The following is a 16,456-nucleotide window of genomic DNA, read 5'->3' on the forward strand; positions in this document are numbered from 1 at the left end:
CAGAGCAGACCAGAGGTTCTGACTCTGGGGATTGGGCGGGCCCATCTGACGCTGATTTTGCTGGTTCTGGACCGCCCTTTGAGATCACCACTCAGATGTACCATCAGGCAGTTTACCAAGGTCTTGTCAAACTCCAAGGAACTACCTTCACTTGTCAGAGGATGGGTAGCAACATGCTCTGACCCCTAGACCTCTGTTGGATTCTATGAATCATTTTACACAATCTCCCTGGCCCTGGCCACAGGTGAGGGTCTGTGGTGCACAATGTAGGCTATGGCCTTCTCCACAGACCTGTCTTTTCATTTCTCCTCTGCTGATTTGGATTTCTGGAACAGAGATTTTTTTTCCACAGGGAACAAAAGAGATATCCCATTCTGGAAAGGTCTATCAAAATCCCACATGGCACAGACAGCTATTAAGAAGCATATTTAGGGCTGGAAAAATGTTTACCACACTCTGGTCCTCAGGACTCAATAAAAGACCGGACGGCAGCATTGCTGGTCTGTACTCCATAAAATCCTAGCACGCCAAGTGCGGTTGTGAAGAAGAGAATCCCTGGAGCTTATGGCCAATCTAACCAAATCAGTGAGCTCAGTCAGGTTCAGTGAAAGACTGTCTGAAACCAAGTGATTGGAAAGAAACTAGATAGATAGATAGATAGATAGATAGATAGATAGATAGATAGATAGATAGATAGATAGATAGATATAGATAGATGATAGATAGATAGATTGATAGATACACACACACACACACACACATACACATATATATATCAATAACTAGCATCCACCTGCACATACCCATGGACACACATGCACACATGCGCACACACACGGGTGTGTGGGGTGGAGAAACAGTTTTGCCATCAACTTGGTAAAAATCACCTGGGATGAGAACCTCAATAAGGATTTTCGAGATCTGGCTGACTACGGGTTTGTCTTGGGAGACCGGCTTCATTACATCAATAGGCGGGTAGAATCGCCACCACGGGCAGCACCGTTCCTCATGCTCTGGGTCCTGGACTGTGTAAGTGATGCAAGAGAGCTGAGCACAAGCAAGTGTTGATGCATTCATTCTTTCCTCTTGACTGTGGATGTGATCAGCTGTTTTAAGATTCTACCTTAATTTCCCGGCAACAGTGGAGGCAGGGCAGGTAAGAAATAACATAAAAGCCTATGTTGATTTGCCTTCTAAAGAGGTAGGAAGAACTTTTCACGGACAGTAACTTCATTCAAAATGCCATGTGGTGGGAATCCAGCACTCATTTGAGAATACATCTCCTACATCTTCTCAAGGCGCAGGGCTCGCAGGGCTGCGCAGGACTGACGTGCTTATCAACAGAGGAGTTCGTCGGCTTTGTTTCTTCTTTTTTTAAGTTTAAGGATAATATTTTAAACATTCTTACTCAAGAGAACGATCATAAGTAATGGATACCAAAGTAAGTCTTTCTGTGTGTTGCCGGAAGCCAGGACCCCCTCATCTAAGATCAAAGGAATGAAGGGGTCACCCACCCCCCAGCACACAATACAAAGAGCCAATAGAGAGATGCCATCAGCTATGGCCAGGAAGAGAGATTTCCAGAACCCCAAACAGAGGACACACAAGGGAAGGCCCAGGCTGCACCTCCCCTTTCTGCTTTCCAATGCTGTACCACTGCCAGATGGGATGCTGGAATTCCTGAGCCTTGTGCTACGCAGTAAAGATGTTAGTCTCAAGGGGCTTGTGGATGGGGTTTCCTGGGCTTTCAAAGGGGATGTGGAGGGGGAGACAACCTGCCTTTGATGTCTGAACTCAGAACAGTCCTGAAATCAGAACCACAGACAAAATCTGTTTTTATCTCTTCCATTCTAGGCGACCAAGTTGAAAGCTCCTGTACTTCCTTTTTCTGCTGTTTTTCCATATTGTCAATTGGTTCCCTGCTGAGAGAATGGAATTCCTTTGAGTGGGAACCAGGGGTCCACCCTGAGATGATGCCTGAGATTTCTCTCTTTGCTGCTGATTAGGTTACCCCGGCCGGCATCACACACTAAAAAGGGCATGCCTCTTCTCTTATTGGCTTGGCAGTAGAAGCCAGTGATATTTGTGTCCACACAGAGTTGACAAATTTGAGGGAAACGCATCCTCATCAGAGGGTCAACAGGACAGTTCACCCCAGAGTCTACTTCTCGAGAGACATGCTTGGAAGGAATTAAGTTTGGGATCTGGTGACTAGCAGAGTCCACCACTCGTGGGCCTGAGGGCACACAGCTTAGAAAACACTTGCCCTGTGAGCCGACAGGTGATGGCTACAAGCTTCTTCTCAAGACATGGGCAGAAACAGCGTCTAACACACCCCCACAGCTGGAATTGTGTATCAGATGTAGAAGCCAGAAGCCTCTGGGTCTCACAGGGACAACGCTGTCCCTCAACGCAGGACCCTGTAGACCACCATAGGCCCTTCATTAGATCAGTGTCACTGGCAGAGTTCAAAATTCCAACCCTACTCACTAAGGGACATGACATTAGGAAATGAATTTTGTCTCTAAGCCAAATTTCCCATGCAAGAGGTGTGTTTATGATTTTTATTTATCAGATACAAGGGCTAAGTGAGGTAGCACAGGGCACAGGCCCACTGCACTCTGTCGGTGTATTTTGCATGTATTATAAAATCTAAAATGTAATATATAATATATTAACCTAAGTTAAACACATTTTCTTGGGGAGATGGCTCGGTTGGTGACAGGCTTGACTCACAAGCATGAGGACTTTCATTTGAGTCCCTAGGACCCACATTAAAAAGCCGGATAGGGTGCTGCACATGTGTGAATCCCAGGGGTGGTGGGAAGGGAGGCAGAGACAGGCAGCTTCCTGGGGCCCAGCGACCAGCTGGTCCAGCCACCTGGCGAAGTTCCGGGCCAGTGAGACCTCTTGAGAACAAAGGGTGGAAGGGACCTGAGGAATGACGCGCAGGCTGCCCTCTGAGTTCCACATGTACACACACACACACACACACACACACACACACACACACACACACAGACATGCGCGCGCGCACACACACACACACAGACATGCGCGCGCACACACACACACACAGACATGCGCGCACACACACACACACACACACACACACACACAGACATGCGCGCGCGCACACACACACACACACACACACACACACACACACAGACATGCGCGCGCACACACATACACAGACAGACACACATACACAGACAGACACACACACACACAAATTTGAAAGTAGAAGTTTAAAAAAAAAGAGTACTACATTTTCCTCAGAACCTTCCAGTAGCTGCCCATTCCTGGTTAAGGAGGGAGCTGCACTACCTCCTCAACCCGTGTGACCCTGATTTGGGGTGCTCCTGCTTACCTCTCCTCTGTCACCCTAACAACACAAGCGTTTCCCTCTCTAGGCTCTGCATGTGCTGCTCCATTGCCTAGAAAGCCCAGCTCCCCCAAGGGCTCAGACCCTTCTCCATGCAGGACTCATCACGAAAACTGGTGGTGAAAATTCACTCAGCTCGACAGTAGCAGACAGTCTACCTGTTCGCCCTGTACATGTCCCACCTCCCCTTCCCACTTGTCAGCGCTGAGGAAGACTGGAGCTTGTTCCCTGTTTTAAGGGTCTGATGGGGCCTCAGGCAGTGGGTACTTAACCACGCCATTTCCTCCGGGACCATAAAGCTCTGACCCAACCATTCCTGCCCCACATGACGTTCCTTCCCCTCAGGAGAACTTGGAGTCACCAAACACACAGGGTTAGGCACAGTCCCGGTTCATCACCCTGAAGCCAGAGAGTGTTGGTGTGTATCTTTATGTGTGTGCCTGCTTGTCTGCATGCCCATGTATACACACACACACACACACACACACACACACACACACACACACGCACGCACACACACACGCACCCACACACGCACCTGGGATGACCGTAGCAGTCATTATTGAAGAGGAAACTGTAAAGTGCTTTTCTAAGGCCTACTCACTTAGCTAATGTCCAGATGGCCACTTAGACAATCTATGAAGCAAGTGAACATGTCTGTACTCAGCACAGACTCCTGGATGGCCTGTCATCCTTCAGTTTCCAGAAGATTCCCTCTCACTCTGGGAGTGGCAGGGATCAGCACACAATCTCCCAGACGTGCAAGGCCTCCCCTTGTCCCCGCGCCTCTGCACCTCCTCTGTCGAAGTTCAGGCCTGGATGGGCAACAAGGTCAGGAAAGAAATGGCCAGGCGACATGGCCACGGAGCCAGCAGGGTGGAGGCACTTGGGAGGAAAAAAGGATGTAGTCAGGAGACCACCAGCTGGCTGTGTGACCAGCCAAATTGTGTCCCCTGCTCAAAACTGAGGTTGAAGCCTTATGGGGCCCCATCTAAATGTCCTCACAGAGATAATTAAGTTTAAATGAAGCCATTAGCATGGACCCTAACCTAGTATGATCCAGGAGGAGAGCACTTGCACATGGATATAGGGAAGATGGTTTGAAGACCCTGTGAGAAGATGGAGAAGCTTGGAACAGCTCCTTCCCTGTCACAGCCTCAGAAGGGACCTCACAGCCATCACCTTGGTCTTGGATGCCAGCCCTTAGGATGGAAAGGAAGCAGGTTTCTGTTTTCAAAGCTGCCAGCCTGTGGTACTGCATTACCAAAGCCCTAGCAAATGAGTACACCCAGCAAGTCATTATTACCCTCCCAGGACCTCAGTGTCCACAACTACAAAATGGGCACACCTGACCTTCCCACCTCACAGATTGGCAGTGGGGATCCAAAGAGACTTCTGTACTCTGTAAAGGGCTCTACAGAGAACACTAGGAGATCCAACTCCACCCACGGAGCTAGACCCTGGGATGTTAGGCAGGAAGACAAAGTCATGGGACCATGGAAAGCAGGGTCATAGTCAGAGGTGTGAGGGCTGGAATAGCCTCAGCAAGCCTGTTCCCAGCCCCTGGGGAACTGGAGAGCTGCCCTCATCCCCAGTGGATGTGGGAGACACAGAGCCTGTGTGGGAGAACAGACCTGAAAGCTGAGAATTTTAAGAAACAAACAAAACAAAAACAAAAACACTACATGAAAGTCCCTGGAAAATTTATTTGCATAGCATTTGCTGGTCTAAAACACACGAAGACAATGGGATGTCTTTAACCCATTTAACTTATCTACAGACAGGAATCCCTACAGCGTCAATGAAAGGAATGTGACTTACCTTCAGAAATAAAAAGCAACCCATGTGTATGGACATAAACAATATATAGCAGCATTGTCCAAAGGAAACTTCTGGGGTAATGTTCTAGACCTACACTGCTCAGTATGGTAGCTACCAACTGCATGTAGTGGAATGTGATAACTGTATTTCCCCATCATAATTCTCTTTTTGAGTTCCTGTGTGTGCCATGCCATTTAATCCTAACAGCAGCCCTAGGAGAGAGATATGGTGGTCACCATCCTTCTTATGGTACTATGGGGCCTCATGCATGCTTGGAAAGTGCTCTGCCACTGAGCTTCGTCCCCAGCCTGCCATGCCCATTTGATAGGTATGATATTGACGCCCACCATCTTCCCCAAACTCTTCCGTCTAGGCCACATCTAGAGCTGAACCCCAAGTCTGTCTGACCTGCAAACTCAAGCTCTTCTCTGACTGCCTAAAACATGCTCTCAAGGTACAAATGGGGCCCCTCCCTCCTGAGGCCTTGATGGAGATCAGTCCTAGTCACCAAAAGAACTTTAACTCACATCATTCATAACAGTAGCCATCTTTAAAGTGATAATGACAGGGTTTCTCTTCTTCCAGAATCCTCCAGGAGGGGACAGACTATGACCAAGGCAACCTTGGCAGCAGAATACTTTTGTGTAAGGGTCCAGCTCGGCCTTTCCCTTTGGGAGGACAATGGTTTCCTGTTCCCCACTGATCCTGTCTGGCTCCCAGCTTCCCTAACCCTGACCTGAAGTCACTTTCTCCATGCCGGAAGTCAGTTACTGCGGGTGGTCTCCTAAATAAGAAACTGGAGAAGCCCATGCTGGGTGCAAAGCTGATCACCCAGAAACAGCAGTGTTCACATATCACAGGACTCCAGCCTAGTCCACACTACACAGGGCATCCTTCACTTTGGTTTTCCGGTTTCCATAGTAACGGACCCACGCAGAGCAAACCCCTCAAAAAGTTAGGAAATTCATTCTCACCCACATTAGTGCATCTGCTCACTTCTAACATCCAGAAACACCTCCTTCACCAGGCAAGTTTAGCTTTGTTTTTTAAAGCGGATTTCTGTTTTTTCTAACTTTTCCCTCCAAAAATCTTTAAGGATCAGCTAGGATGCCCCACATCTCCATGAACATTCCTAACACTAAAGCCTCTGTGGTCCCACTCTATGATACTCACCTAACTACAGAATACTTTTTAAAAACTCAAACCCAAGGTCTCACACATCAGGCAAGTGCTCCACCACTGAGCTGCACCCCAGTCCCCACATAACACTTTGTCCATGTTGCTTTGCAGTTCCTTGCTTATGATGCAAGTCTTATCCGTGCTACATATGTAGTCCACTTAACCCTGTGCATAACCGAAGCTTGCCAAACTGCCTAGCCTGGCCTGGCCTGGCCCGAGACTTTCCCATTCTGTGGTCCCAGACCAGGACCTGAGACTCATGTCTTCTCATCTTCTAAGGCTGCTGACCAGACATTGCACTTCAAAGTGCCACTGAAGAGGCGTTTGTAAAATCAATACGTAATTGAATAAGTGAAAATTTCCATTTAAAAAAAATCCCAGCCGGGCGGTGGTGGCGCACGCCTTTAATCCCAGCACTCGGGAGGCAGAGCTAGGTGGATCTCTGTGAGTTCGAGGCCACCCTGGGCTACCAAGTGAGTTCCAGGAAAGGCACAAAGCTACACAGAGAAACCCTGTCTCGAAAAACCAAAAAAAAAAAAAAATCCCATCCCCAGACTGTTAGAGATGGTTCAGGGGGTAAGATAGTACACTGCTCTCCCGATGTTCAGGGGGTAAGAAAGCACACTGCTCTCCCGATGTTCGGGGGTAAGATAGTACACTGCTCTCCCGATGTTCAGGGGGTAAGAAAGCACACTGCTCTTCCGATGTTCAGGGGGTAAGAAAGCACACTGCTCTCCCGATGTTCAGGGGGTAAGAAAGCACACTGCTCTTCCGGAGGACCCGAGTCTGCCCCAGCCACCATGTCAGGCGGCTCACCATCTCCTGTAACTCCAGCTCCAGGGGATCTAACCTCCTTGGGCATGGCTCTCACATACATCATCGACCCACACAAATAATAGTCATATAATTTAAAATTAAAATTACATATTTTTAAACTCAATCCTAGAGGAGATCAAACAAACAAACAGCCCCTGAGACTGAAAAAAGCAGAAATGGTATTACCAATGTTGACTTCTCGATGAGAAGCAACAGGGAAAAAAGACGAAGGACACAGATGAAGAAGAACTAAAAGTCTGGTGCTGCCATCTTACTTTCTTTACCTGAGACATTTTTATGGGCCAGAAATGAAAAGAAAGTTCATTTTTTAAAAGAAGTTCATTTTTCTGACTTAACCACATATTTAAAAATATTCTGGGGAGGTCTTTAATCCCAGCCTTCAGGAGGCAGAGGCAGGAGGATTTCTATGAGCTACAGACAAGCTAAGGCTACATAGTGAGACAAAAAAATATACATAAATACATATTTGTATTCATACAAATACAAATATATTTAAAATATATCTTAAAATAAAATACATTTTATTTACATATATTTATATATATGGGGAAACACTGGACTCAATAAGTTTAAAAGCAGTAATTTTTCATAAGAAAATAATCAAATATGAATACATAAATGGAGGTCCATAAACCCTATTTGTAACGACTAGAAATCTGGAGTAACAGTAATATTTGACAAAAGAAATTAGACTCAATAAATTATGGTATGCCCCTAAATGAAATATTATAAAGCCTTGTAAAATGTCTTTATGGGAAGTCTTTATTTGACACAGAGATGCATGATATAAAATGATAAAAAGCCAGCAAAAGAGCAACCAGCGAGGTATAATCTATCCCTGAATAAAAACCGCACATAAAGAGAGAAATGAGGTGTTTTTTTTTTAATTAAGTAAGAATTATTTGTCAAACTGTGAGTGAGAAGAGAAACTGTTGTTGACCTTGAGGTTTGTTTTTCAATCTGCTGTAATGAACAGTCACGGCGTGTGTAATGTCTTCACAGAATATGAAGAATTACTGGCTGTGGGAGGTTTAGACATTCTGTTTCCTCCTGTAAAGGCCCAAAGCTACGGCGAAGCTCAGCATTTTACAAGCTTTCCCTGCCCTGCGCTTTATAAACACCAGCTACAAGCTGGACTCCCCTTGGGAAGCCTCCAGGGCCTTTTTTCTCCCTGACTCTTCAGCCCTCTGAATTTATTTCCAACTCACAGAGAATGACCTGGAGGACCTCTTCATCCGAAGTGGCATCAGTCTGAGGAATGCCGATGACGCTGACAACGTACCCACTGCTACTGGTCACCGAGCAAGCAGCCTTTTTTTCTTTTTCCCAGCACACTGGCTTTCAATAAGACAGGTTACTTAGCAACAGCCAAAGTGAAGGAACTGGGAGGAGGAAAGAAGGCGCAGCCAGGGATGCTTCATGACTCAGATGAGCTGCCCTACATGTATCTAGTTGCATTCAAGGTAACCAAGTAAGAGATAATGCTTGGCTATTTTTATATCATGAAGCAAAATATTTGGCTCCTGCCCAGAAGGGCAATTACCTCAAAGTCTTGGCAAGGCTGCTGTGGTATGTGAAATGGTAACTAACACAGAAGTAGAGGGAGAGGAGTTACTGACCTTCATAAATACTGATGATATGAGGATGGTTGAGGGATGACATGATCTCAATTTCTCGTCTGATGTGAACCATGTCTAGTTCATCCTTAATTTTGTCCTTACGGATGGATTTTATAGCAACCTATAAAGTCAGGAAATGAAATGTTACTCAGAGAACTAAACAGACGCAAATCAGCCATTGTTGGGGGTGGGGGAGGTGGGGTGGAAAATAAATACAGATGTTGCTTGTTGGCCAAATTGACAACCTCCACAACAGAGCTCCCCAGCAACCCCTGTCATGCCTTCCATGTGTAACAGCCTGGGCTTTGGGTCTTCTTCATTAGGCAGTGGCTGTTTAACCAGGCAAGATTCATTTATCCTAGGAGTCTGGATCCTTTGGGAGTAAAAGAGGGGTCAAAGGTGAGGCAGCTTTGCAGGCCAATCACTGGGGGGAGATCTAAGCATTTGATTCACTGTGAAGCTGTAGTGATGGCTTAAAAACAAGCAAAAATCACTGGGTGGCCAATCCCAAAGCCAGCGCATCCTCCAGCCCTTCATTCTGAAGACTCCAACCCAGGCTGCGCTCACACATCTCCTTAGACTTCAAATCCTTCCTGCATCCTCCTCCCTTCCCAGGCAGGTTCGATTATAAAGGACCGGGACAAAGCAAAGGGCATGACAGCTTCTCTCTGTGCCCAGCCCCTGTCAATCCCAGAAGCTCCCTGCCAGTGTCTGTGCCGAGGCCAGCACGCAGGCCACGCAGACATGTGAAAGGACATCAGACGGTAACAAGCGTCTAATGAGGAAAAGCACTTTTGCCAACGGATCTGTCTGTGCGCAAACAGGTCGGCAATGAACAAAAACAGGGAGCCTTCCACCCAACCCACTGCCACATGTAAGCCTGCTTAGCTCCCCAAATGTGCTCTCCCCTGGCCTCCATCCTTTCCTAGGTGAAAGGCAGTTAGCCCATCCCTCTGGGTTATAAGGCATGGTGTTATCTGCAAAAGAACAAGTCCACGTGAGAAGCAGTCCACAACTAACCACGCATTGACTACCACGGGTGACATCACAGGGTGGCCGCCAGCCCACTACAACAGGAATGGAGCCACACCTGCAACTCCTGCCCCACCCAGCCCCACCAACTATAAATAGAAACGTACGTTCACGAAAGCACTTCTACCTGAGACGCATCAGGGATTGGGAGCCATTGTTACTGGCCTTGCTATGTGCAAGCCTCCTGGAAGCTGGTTGAGCTGGCACAGCTGCCCCTGGTATTTCTCCTTACACTATCCCTCTCCAGGATGTGCACTGTTACAGCCCTTTACCTTCCCAGCTGGGGAGCTTACCTCTGCTGTCTCCGGTCCTTGGCCCCCATGCTGGGCGCATGACAGACCTGAACAGACATTCAGCACAGGTGGGCATCAGGTAGAAAGAAAAAGTGAAGAGAGAAAGGAGGAAAGGCGAGAACAGCATGGGAGGGGCAGTAGACCCTAGACTAAAAAGTGGTGATGGGGGCAAAGGAGAAGGAATCAGGACCTGTGAGATGCAGCAGCAGCTAAAAGCGCTTTGCAGCAAGGCCTGGAGACAGGCGTTCGATTCCTGTAACCCTCATTTTGAAAGGAAGGGAGAGGGGGAGGAAAGGAGTGGAGCGAGCCAAATACAGTGGCTGCTGTCTGTCAGCCCAGCACTCCTGTGGTGCCAGGGGAGTGAATGCAGGGAGAATCACCCTCGGAAAGGTCGGTGGCAGCCAGCTCACCTGGAGCACACAGTGCAGGAGGACAAACCTCAGAAAACAAGGTGGGTGGGGGAAAGCATCGCCTGAAAGGTAAAGATGTCTCTGACCATCACACATGCACTGTGATACACATGAGTACACACGCGCACACACTCACACACATGCACACATGTACACACACGTATGCACACCCACATACTAAATAAATGAACAAAACTCTTTATTTAGAGGGGGGAGGCACACGCACTAAATGATGCTGCCCATGCTCGCACATAAAGATGATCTCTGGTCTCCCTGACATCCTGTCCTCCTGGGTAATCAAGAAGGGCACAAGTATAACACACAGGACGCACAGCTGGGGATCCAAGGAGGCATCCCCGCCATCCTGGGTGGACCGTGGGGGCTGGTTAAAGAAAATTTCAGGAAGATGAACAAGCTTCCAACTTCAAGGCCTCTTGTAACCACAGTGCCAGACTCAGCGCTGCTCAGGCCCCTCATGAGAGGTCCATTCAGTGTGCAGCAGGAAAAGCCGCCTCTGCTTACGTCAGAAGGAAAACCATGACTGGAAAGCTTTATTTTGGCTGAGTGAGGCCTATATCCTGGGCGCTGATTCCTGGATGAAACAGACAGTGAACACACACAGGCCCTGGAGGATGTGGGTGGCTGCTGAACCAACTTCCACATTCCTTCAAAAACTAAAGATGGGCCAAGGACAGAAACCACCCCTCTGGCTGTGCAGCAAGCCTAACTTGGCCTCAAGGAAGCCCCATTGTCAAATCACAACAGCAATACATGCCTTCCTCGTCCAGGGTCAGAGAAGTAAGGACCTTCTAATACATAAGAAAATGAGCCCTCTGTCCACTCCCTGCAGGAATCCAGCGGCAGGCCAAGGGTCTTAGGGTGCCACTGCCAAGCCAATGCTTCCAGCTGGGCATGAAAGGAAAGTGTCCACATTCTGATCAAGCCCCACTCAGTGAGCAGAAACCCCACGGCTCCACGACCGCTAATGACCAGGGTGACAACTGTCCCTCCAACAAAAGCTCCATTGCGACTGCAGCACATCTTCCAAAAAAAACGCCAGGGGCCCATTTCTGCTCCCGTTTCGAATGGGGTGGTGGGAATTGCGGGGAAACAAAAGCCAGAAACCACTGAATGTAGTGCAACTGCCAGGCAGACGCTGGGTTCCACTGTGGAACCAGCCAGTTCATGGCACACCAAGAAAACTGTCACAGCCATCCTGAAAGTCAGCGTCCAGCAAGCATCTAACACAGAAGGCAGACACTGTGAAGAGCTCTGTGCACTGTGGGTCCTGGCATCCTTCTCACGGCGGCTTCTACTTCATGCCTCCTCCTCCTTCTCCAACTGGCACAGCCACATTGCTTGCCCTAGTCTATACCCGTCCCACTCCATCTTCCTTAGGACGTTAGCTAACAACTGAGTCTTTTCTTTTCTTGTTTGTTGCACATTAGGCTTGTTTGTGTAGGACCCCGACAGCCAAAAGTTCCTTTTTTAAAGGCGTAGAGAATGGAGACCCAGAACCACAGCCCCTAAATGGGTTTCTGCCTCAAGAAGGTAAAGGTAAACTGAGCTAGTGTGCAGATATGGGGTAAACGCTAGAAACATGGCTCAGTACCCTGGCTAAAACCACCCTCTAGCTGTGTGGCCTTGAGCAGGTTATGTATCCTCTCCATACCCCGGTGTGCTCATCCATTTGTGAGGAGCTAACAGAATCTGTTTCACGGGACCTATAAACACTGCATGTGGGGTGTTTAAGACATGCTTGGACCAGGTAACTGCTCAGTAAATGTCAGTCACTTTTACTCAGAGTCAGTGTCCCATGAGCAGACCCTTCCTTCCTTCCTCAAAGCAAACTTGAATTCCCCTTGGTTCCTCAAGACACAGCAAGTGGAGGTCTTACATGTGGAGACCATGTTTGTTTTCCCCAAAGTGAAGACAAGACTGGACAGCACCATCCTGGTCTTGGAATAGAATGTCACCTAAGATGGTAAGCTCAAGATAGCTGAAACCATTGTTAGTACAGTTGGTACCTGCATCCTTAGATTCAGACAGACAGGAAGGCAAACAGCCTGAACCCATAAAGCAACCCCAGGGTCACCCCAATTTCCTTCTTGCAAATGCCCACCAGCTAAACAAGGAAATGCAATGTCATCGTGACCTCAGGCTTCATCATCTGTGACTGTTCATTCTTTCTGAGCACCTGTCCCTGACTAGGCCATACACGCAGGAGGACACGTCCATCATGTCCTCAAGGCAAAGGGTGGTAGAGATGCACCAACAATGAGAGAAAATTACAACAAAAATCATGTCACTCCTCTTGTGGCCAAACCATCTACATTACAGAGAAAGGCCCCCTTTTTTCCAGTTTTTCAACTTGCATGTCTACAAAGGATCATGGAGAGAAGCAGAGGGCTTAGGGTTGATGATCAGATTTCTTAAATCACACATCTTCCCCCACCCCAAATCCACTTCTTTGCAGCACAAGGCAGAGGGCGAGTTTGGGGCAAGGGGCTCAGGTGTGTGTGTGTGTCTGACACACTGCAGCCACGTCCATAAATGTTCCCCAGTCTAGACAGCACTATGCGACGTATAAAACAGTCTGCTTTTAAATAAGGCCACCTATAGTTTAATGTAGAAACCTTATGCAGTAGCAGCAGGCTTGGCCGTGGGTGGGGCTCTCGATTCTGCTCTGTGCCAACTGCTTGCTGTCAGAGGCACACTGCAGCCCAGCCAATTCCCATCTCTTGTTAAATATAACAGGCCCAGTCTTCTCTTTGGGGTTGGCAGATTTTCTTTCATTGATTAGTCTCCACAAACCACCTGCTGTGCTGCCTGCAGGGCATCCTCTTCCAAGGTGGCTGCTCCAGTGACAAGCGGGAGCCCAGTGACAAGCGGGAGAAAGAAAGGCAGAGAGGAGTTTGCACAGGCTTTCTCCTGGCGGGCGGCTTTGGACAGTCCCAGACCTCACAGCTCTGCTTGCACACCTGTCAATGGGGTGAAAGACCCTGAACATCTGTTCACTGGTAGTGTTCATAGACCAGGCCTGGCTGAAGGATGCAGTGATGCAGACCTGAGCCACGCCCAAGAGGTCGTTAGCCACAGCAAGTCATAAGGTAGGCTGGGCCCCACAAGCCCCCATCCCCCTCCATCCTTACACAGTGGCAAACACAGGCTGAAATTTAAATGCATTTCCAGAGAGGCCATGGAAAGCATGCCAGTGTACAGCAGACGCTGCTCTGGGCATGAGGGAGGCGCTGCTCTAACCAAGGTAGTGGCAGGCCTCTTCGGTCCCCAGTCTCCTCAAAGGAATGGTCACTTATGCACTGCCCAATACTGGCCAGCAGAGAACATTCTAAAACAGCACCTCTCCAACAAGACATAAATTCTAAATCTAGAAGTAGTGGGTACGGCCCGGGATTCCAGGTTTGTGGCAAGCTGCTCGGTGATGCAGTCGTGCTATTCAAGGGACCTCATTTTCAGGAGCCAGTTATGACTGCCTGTCTTTAGTCCTGCCATGACAACATTTGCAATAACTGACGGTATTTTTTTTCTTTTTTGCAATACTGCAGGTGGAACCCGAGGCCTTGATTCATTTAGATACAGGGTCTCCCTGAGTTGCCCAGAGACTGGTCTGCAAATAGGCCTATAGCTCAAACAGACCTTAAACTTGTAATCTGCCTGCCTCAGCTTCCTGGGTAGCTAGGATACCAACCTTTGCCACCAGGTCAAACTTCTGATGGTGTTCCTAGTGAGAGCAATAACTGACATCCATGGATCTTATTTCATTTGGTCCTAATTACAACATTTGATGGCCAGACACTGAGCCTGGAGGCTGTTGACTCCAGACGCTATGGATACAGGTAGGATGAACATGAGTAAGGGCCGGGTACATTGGTACATGCCTTTAATCCCAGCACTCTAGAGGCAGAAGCAGGAGGATCTACATAGTGAATTAGTGAGTTCCAGGCCAGCCAGGGCTATACAGTGAGACCCTTTCTGAAAACACTGAAACAAAAGAAAACTTAAAAAAAAAAAAAAAAAAAAAAAAAACCAGAACACTGACATGGCAAATGACCATGTTGAAGAATCCCTACGTCTCCAAAGGCCGGTAAAGCGGGTCTCCTCGGAAATGATGGTGAAGGGCTTTGGACTGAGGCCTCTGAAGGAAAGAAGCCTGGGGGAGTGAGCCTCACAGGAAGAGGCCTGTCATAAACACCACTCAGAACCAGAGTGCATCTAATCCCAGCAGGGCCAGCTGGCAGCCCTTCTGCCATTTACAAGGTGTGATCTCACACCTGCCACGTTCCAGTCCCACGTGCCACCAAAGGAGCTGCAGGACACTGTGTCAGAGGCAGCCTGGTAAGCATGGCCTTCTCTTCTTACCAAGGGGTCGGAGTCCACAGCAGGGGAGCAGCAGCCCGCGGCACAGCCAGTGTCTGGGACTCTCAGAGCAGCACAGACTTTAGGGCAAAGCCCTGCGTGCTCCATATGGGCCACACACACCCCAGAGTTCCCAAACCACCAGAGGGCCTTTATTCAGAAAGTCTTTGCCTGGATCATGATAATGCCACCCAGAAGCCTATGTTGCAACCCAAACCCTAATCAATTCAGTGACCCTCTGCTCCGTGCCGAGCAGCATGCCGCCAGGCTACAACAGGCCATGTAGGGCCTGCGCCAGCTCTGCCTGAGGGCAGGTGGCTCCTCTGCCTTCCTCCCTGGCCTGTTGATTCACGTTCCAACATGGGTGTTTTTGCAAGCAAGGGGTGGGGAGAAGCCAAGAATTGTATGTGTGTGCCCTAAGGCAGCCCACCACTGCAAGAAGTTCTGGAAACTACAGTCCTCAACAACCTGTCTCGACCCTGTATTATCTATAACTCCCACCAGAAACGATTCCTCAGATGATTTCAATTTTTCTTCTACTACGAGACACAACGTGTTCTAGCTCCAGGTTTTAAACAGCAAAGGTTTGCTCTCTCTGGCCTGGGCCAGCTCAGAGCAATGATTGGGGACATCTTCATCTGCTCAGTCAGTCCTCACTCTCCTGTGCCCACCCCATCCACCCTTCCCCCTCCAAGGACTGTGCCAAGTATGCCCAGAGTGCAGTATCAATGTTGCAACAGGGGGAACTGAGGGCCAAGACATCTCAGCGCAGATTTACACTCCTTGTATTATGTCGAGGTTTACAAACACAAGTGAGTGATCATGGCTGACGTGGCAAGAACCAAGAGGGGTGAAAAGAAATCACATGGAAATGTAGTGTCAGGTGATCATGCCAACAGCGAGTAATGGGTTGGCCAAGAAGGGTGGGCAGGTTCTCTGAACCAGTGGCTGTCAAGGGGTGGGCAGTGGACGACCCAGCTGGGTGAGTGGAAAGCAATGATAAAACTCAGGAGTGGAGGTGGGGCTGGGGGAGACCCAGCACCACAGGGTTTTGTTTTGGTTTTTTGGAGGGGTTTTGGGGGGGGGGGGGTCCTTGTTTTTGAGACAAGGTCGCCATGGCTGACCTGGAATCTACTACACCAAAGACTTTATATCTCAGGTGATTTACTATATTCTGAGGTGTCACTGACCCTGCTGGCTCTTACTATTCTGTACCTTATCCATGACATAAGTCACATCACACATTAAACGACCGACAGAGGCAATGAGCTGCCCATGTACACAGAGGACGATTAAAAGTGGGCTGGTTCCTGAAGGAAACCAGTGGCCCGGGTAATTTACCCCCAGCATATGGAAACTTTGCTGCCAAGAAACAGTTCACTTGTCCTGGCTCAAAGTGAGCCTGTGGATGACGCAAGGCCACAGAAGCCGAGGCGGGCAGGTGTCTTCACGGTCTGCACATGGCCTGAGGCATTGAAAACCTGCTGGTGACATCAGAGA

General features: G+C 48.6%; 1 protein-coding gene across 2 annotated transcripts in view; it reads right to left on the reverse strand.

Moving 5' to 3' along the window:
• The window catches only part of Nuak1 (NUAK family kinase 1), a 72,530-nt gene that overhangs the window by 33,650 nt on the left and 22,424 nt on the right, over positions 1 to 16,456 (reverse strand). Inside the window, exon 2 of one of the 2 annotated variants that reach the window (XM_052752915.1) lies at positions 8,845 to 8,965. The exons of the other annotated variant lie outside the window; for it this stretch is intronic. Within the exon in view, the coding sequence (XP_052608875.1) occupies positions 8,845 to 8,965 (121 nt within the window). The remainder of the gene's footprint in view (positions 1 to 8,844; positions 8,966 to 16,456) is intronic. 2 annotated transcript variants of the gene reach the window in all.

This window comes from Peromyscus californicus, unplaced genomic scaffold (genome assembly GCF_007827085.1).
Source record: "Peromyscus californicus insignis strain IS unplaced genomic scaffold, ASM782708v3 Scaffold_24__1_contigs__length_46423439, whole genome shotgun sequence".
Taxonomy (NCBI): Eukaryota; Metazoa; Chordata; class Mammalia; order Rodentia; family Cricetidae; genus Peromyscus; species Peromyscus californicus.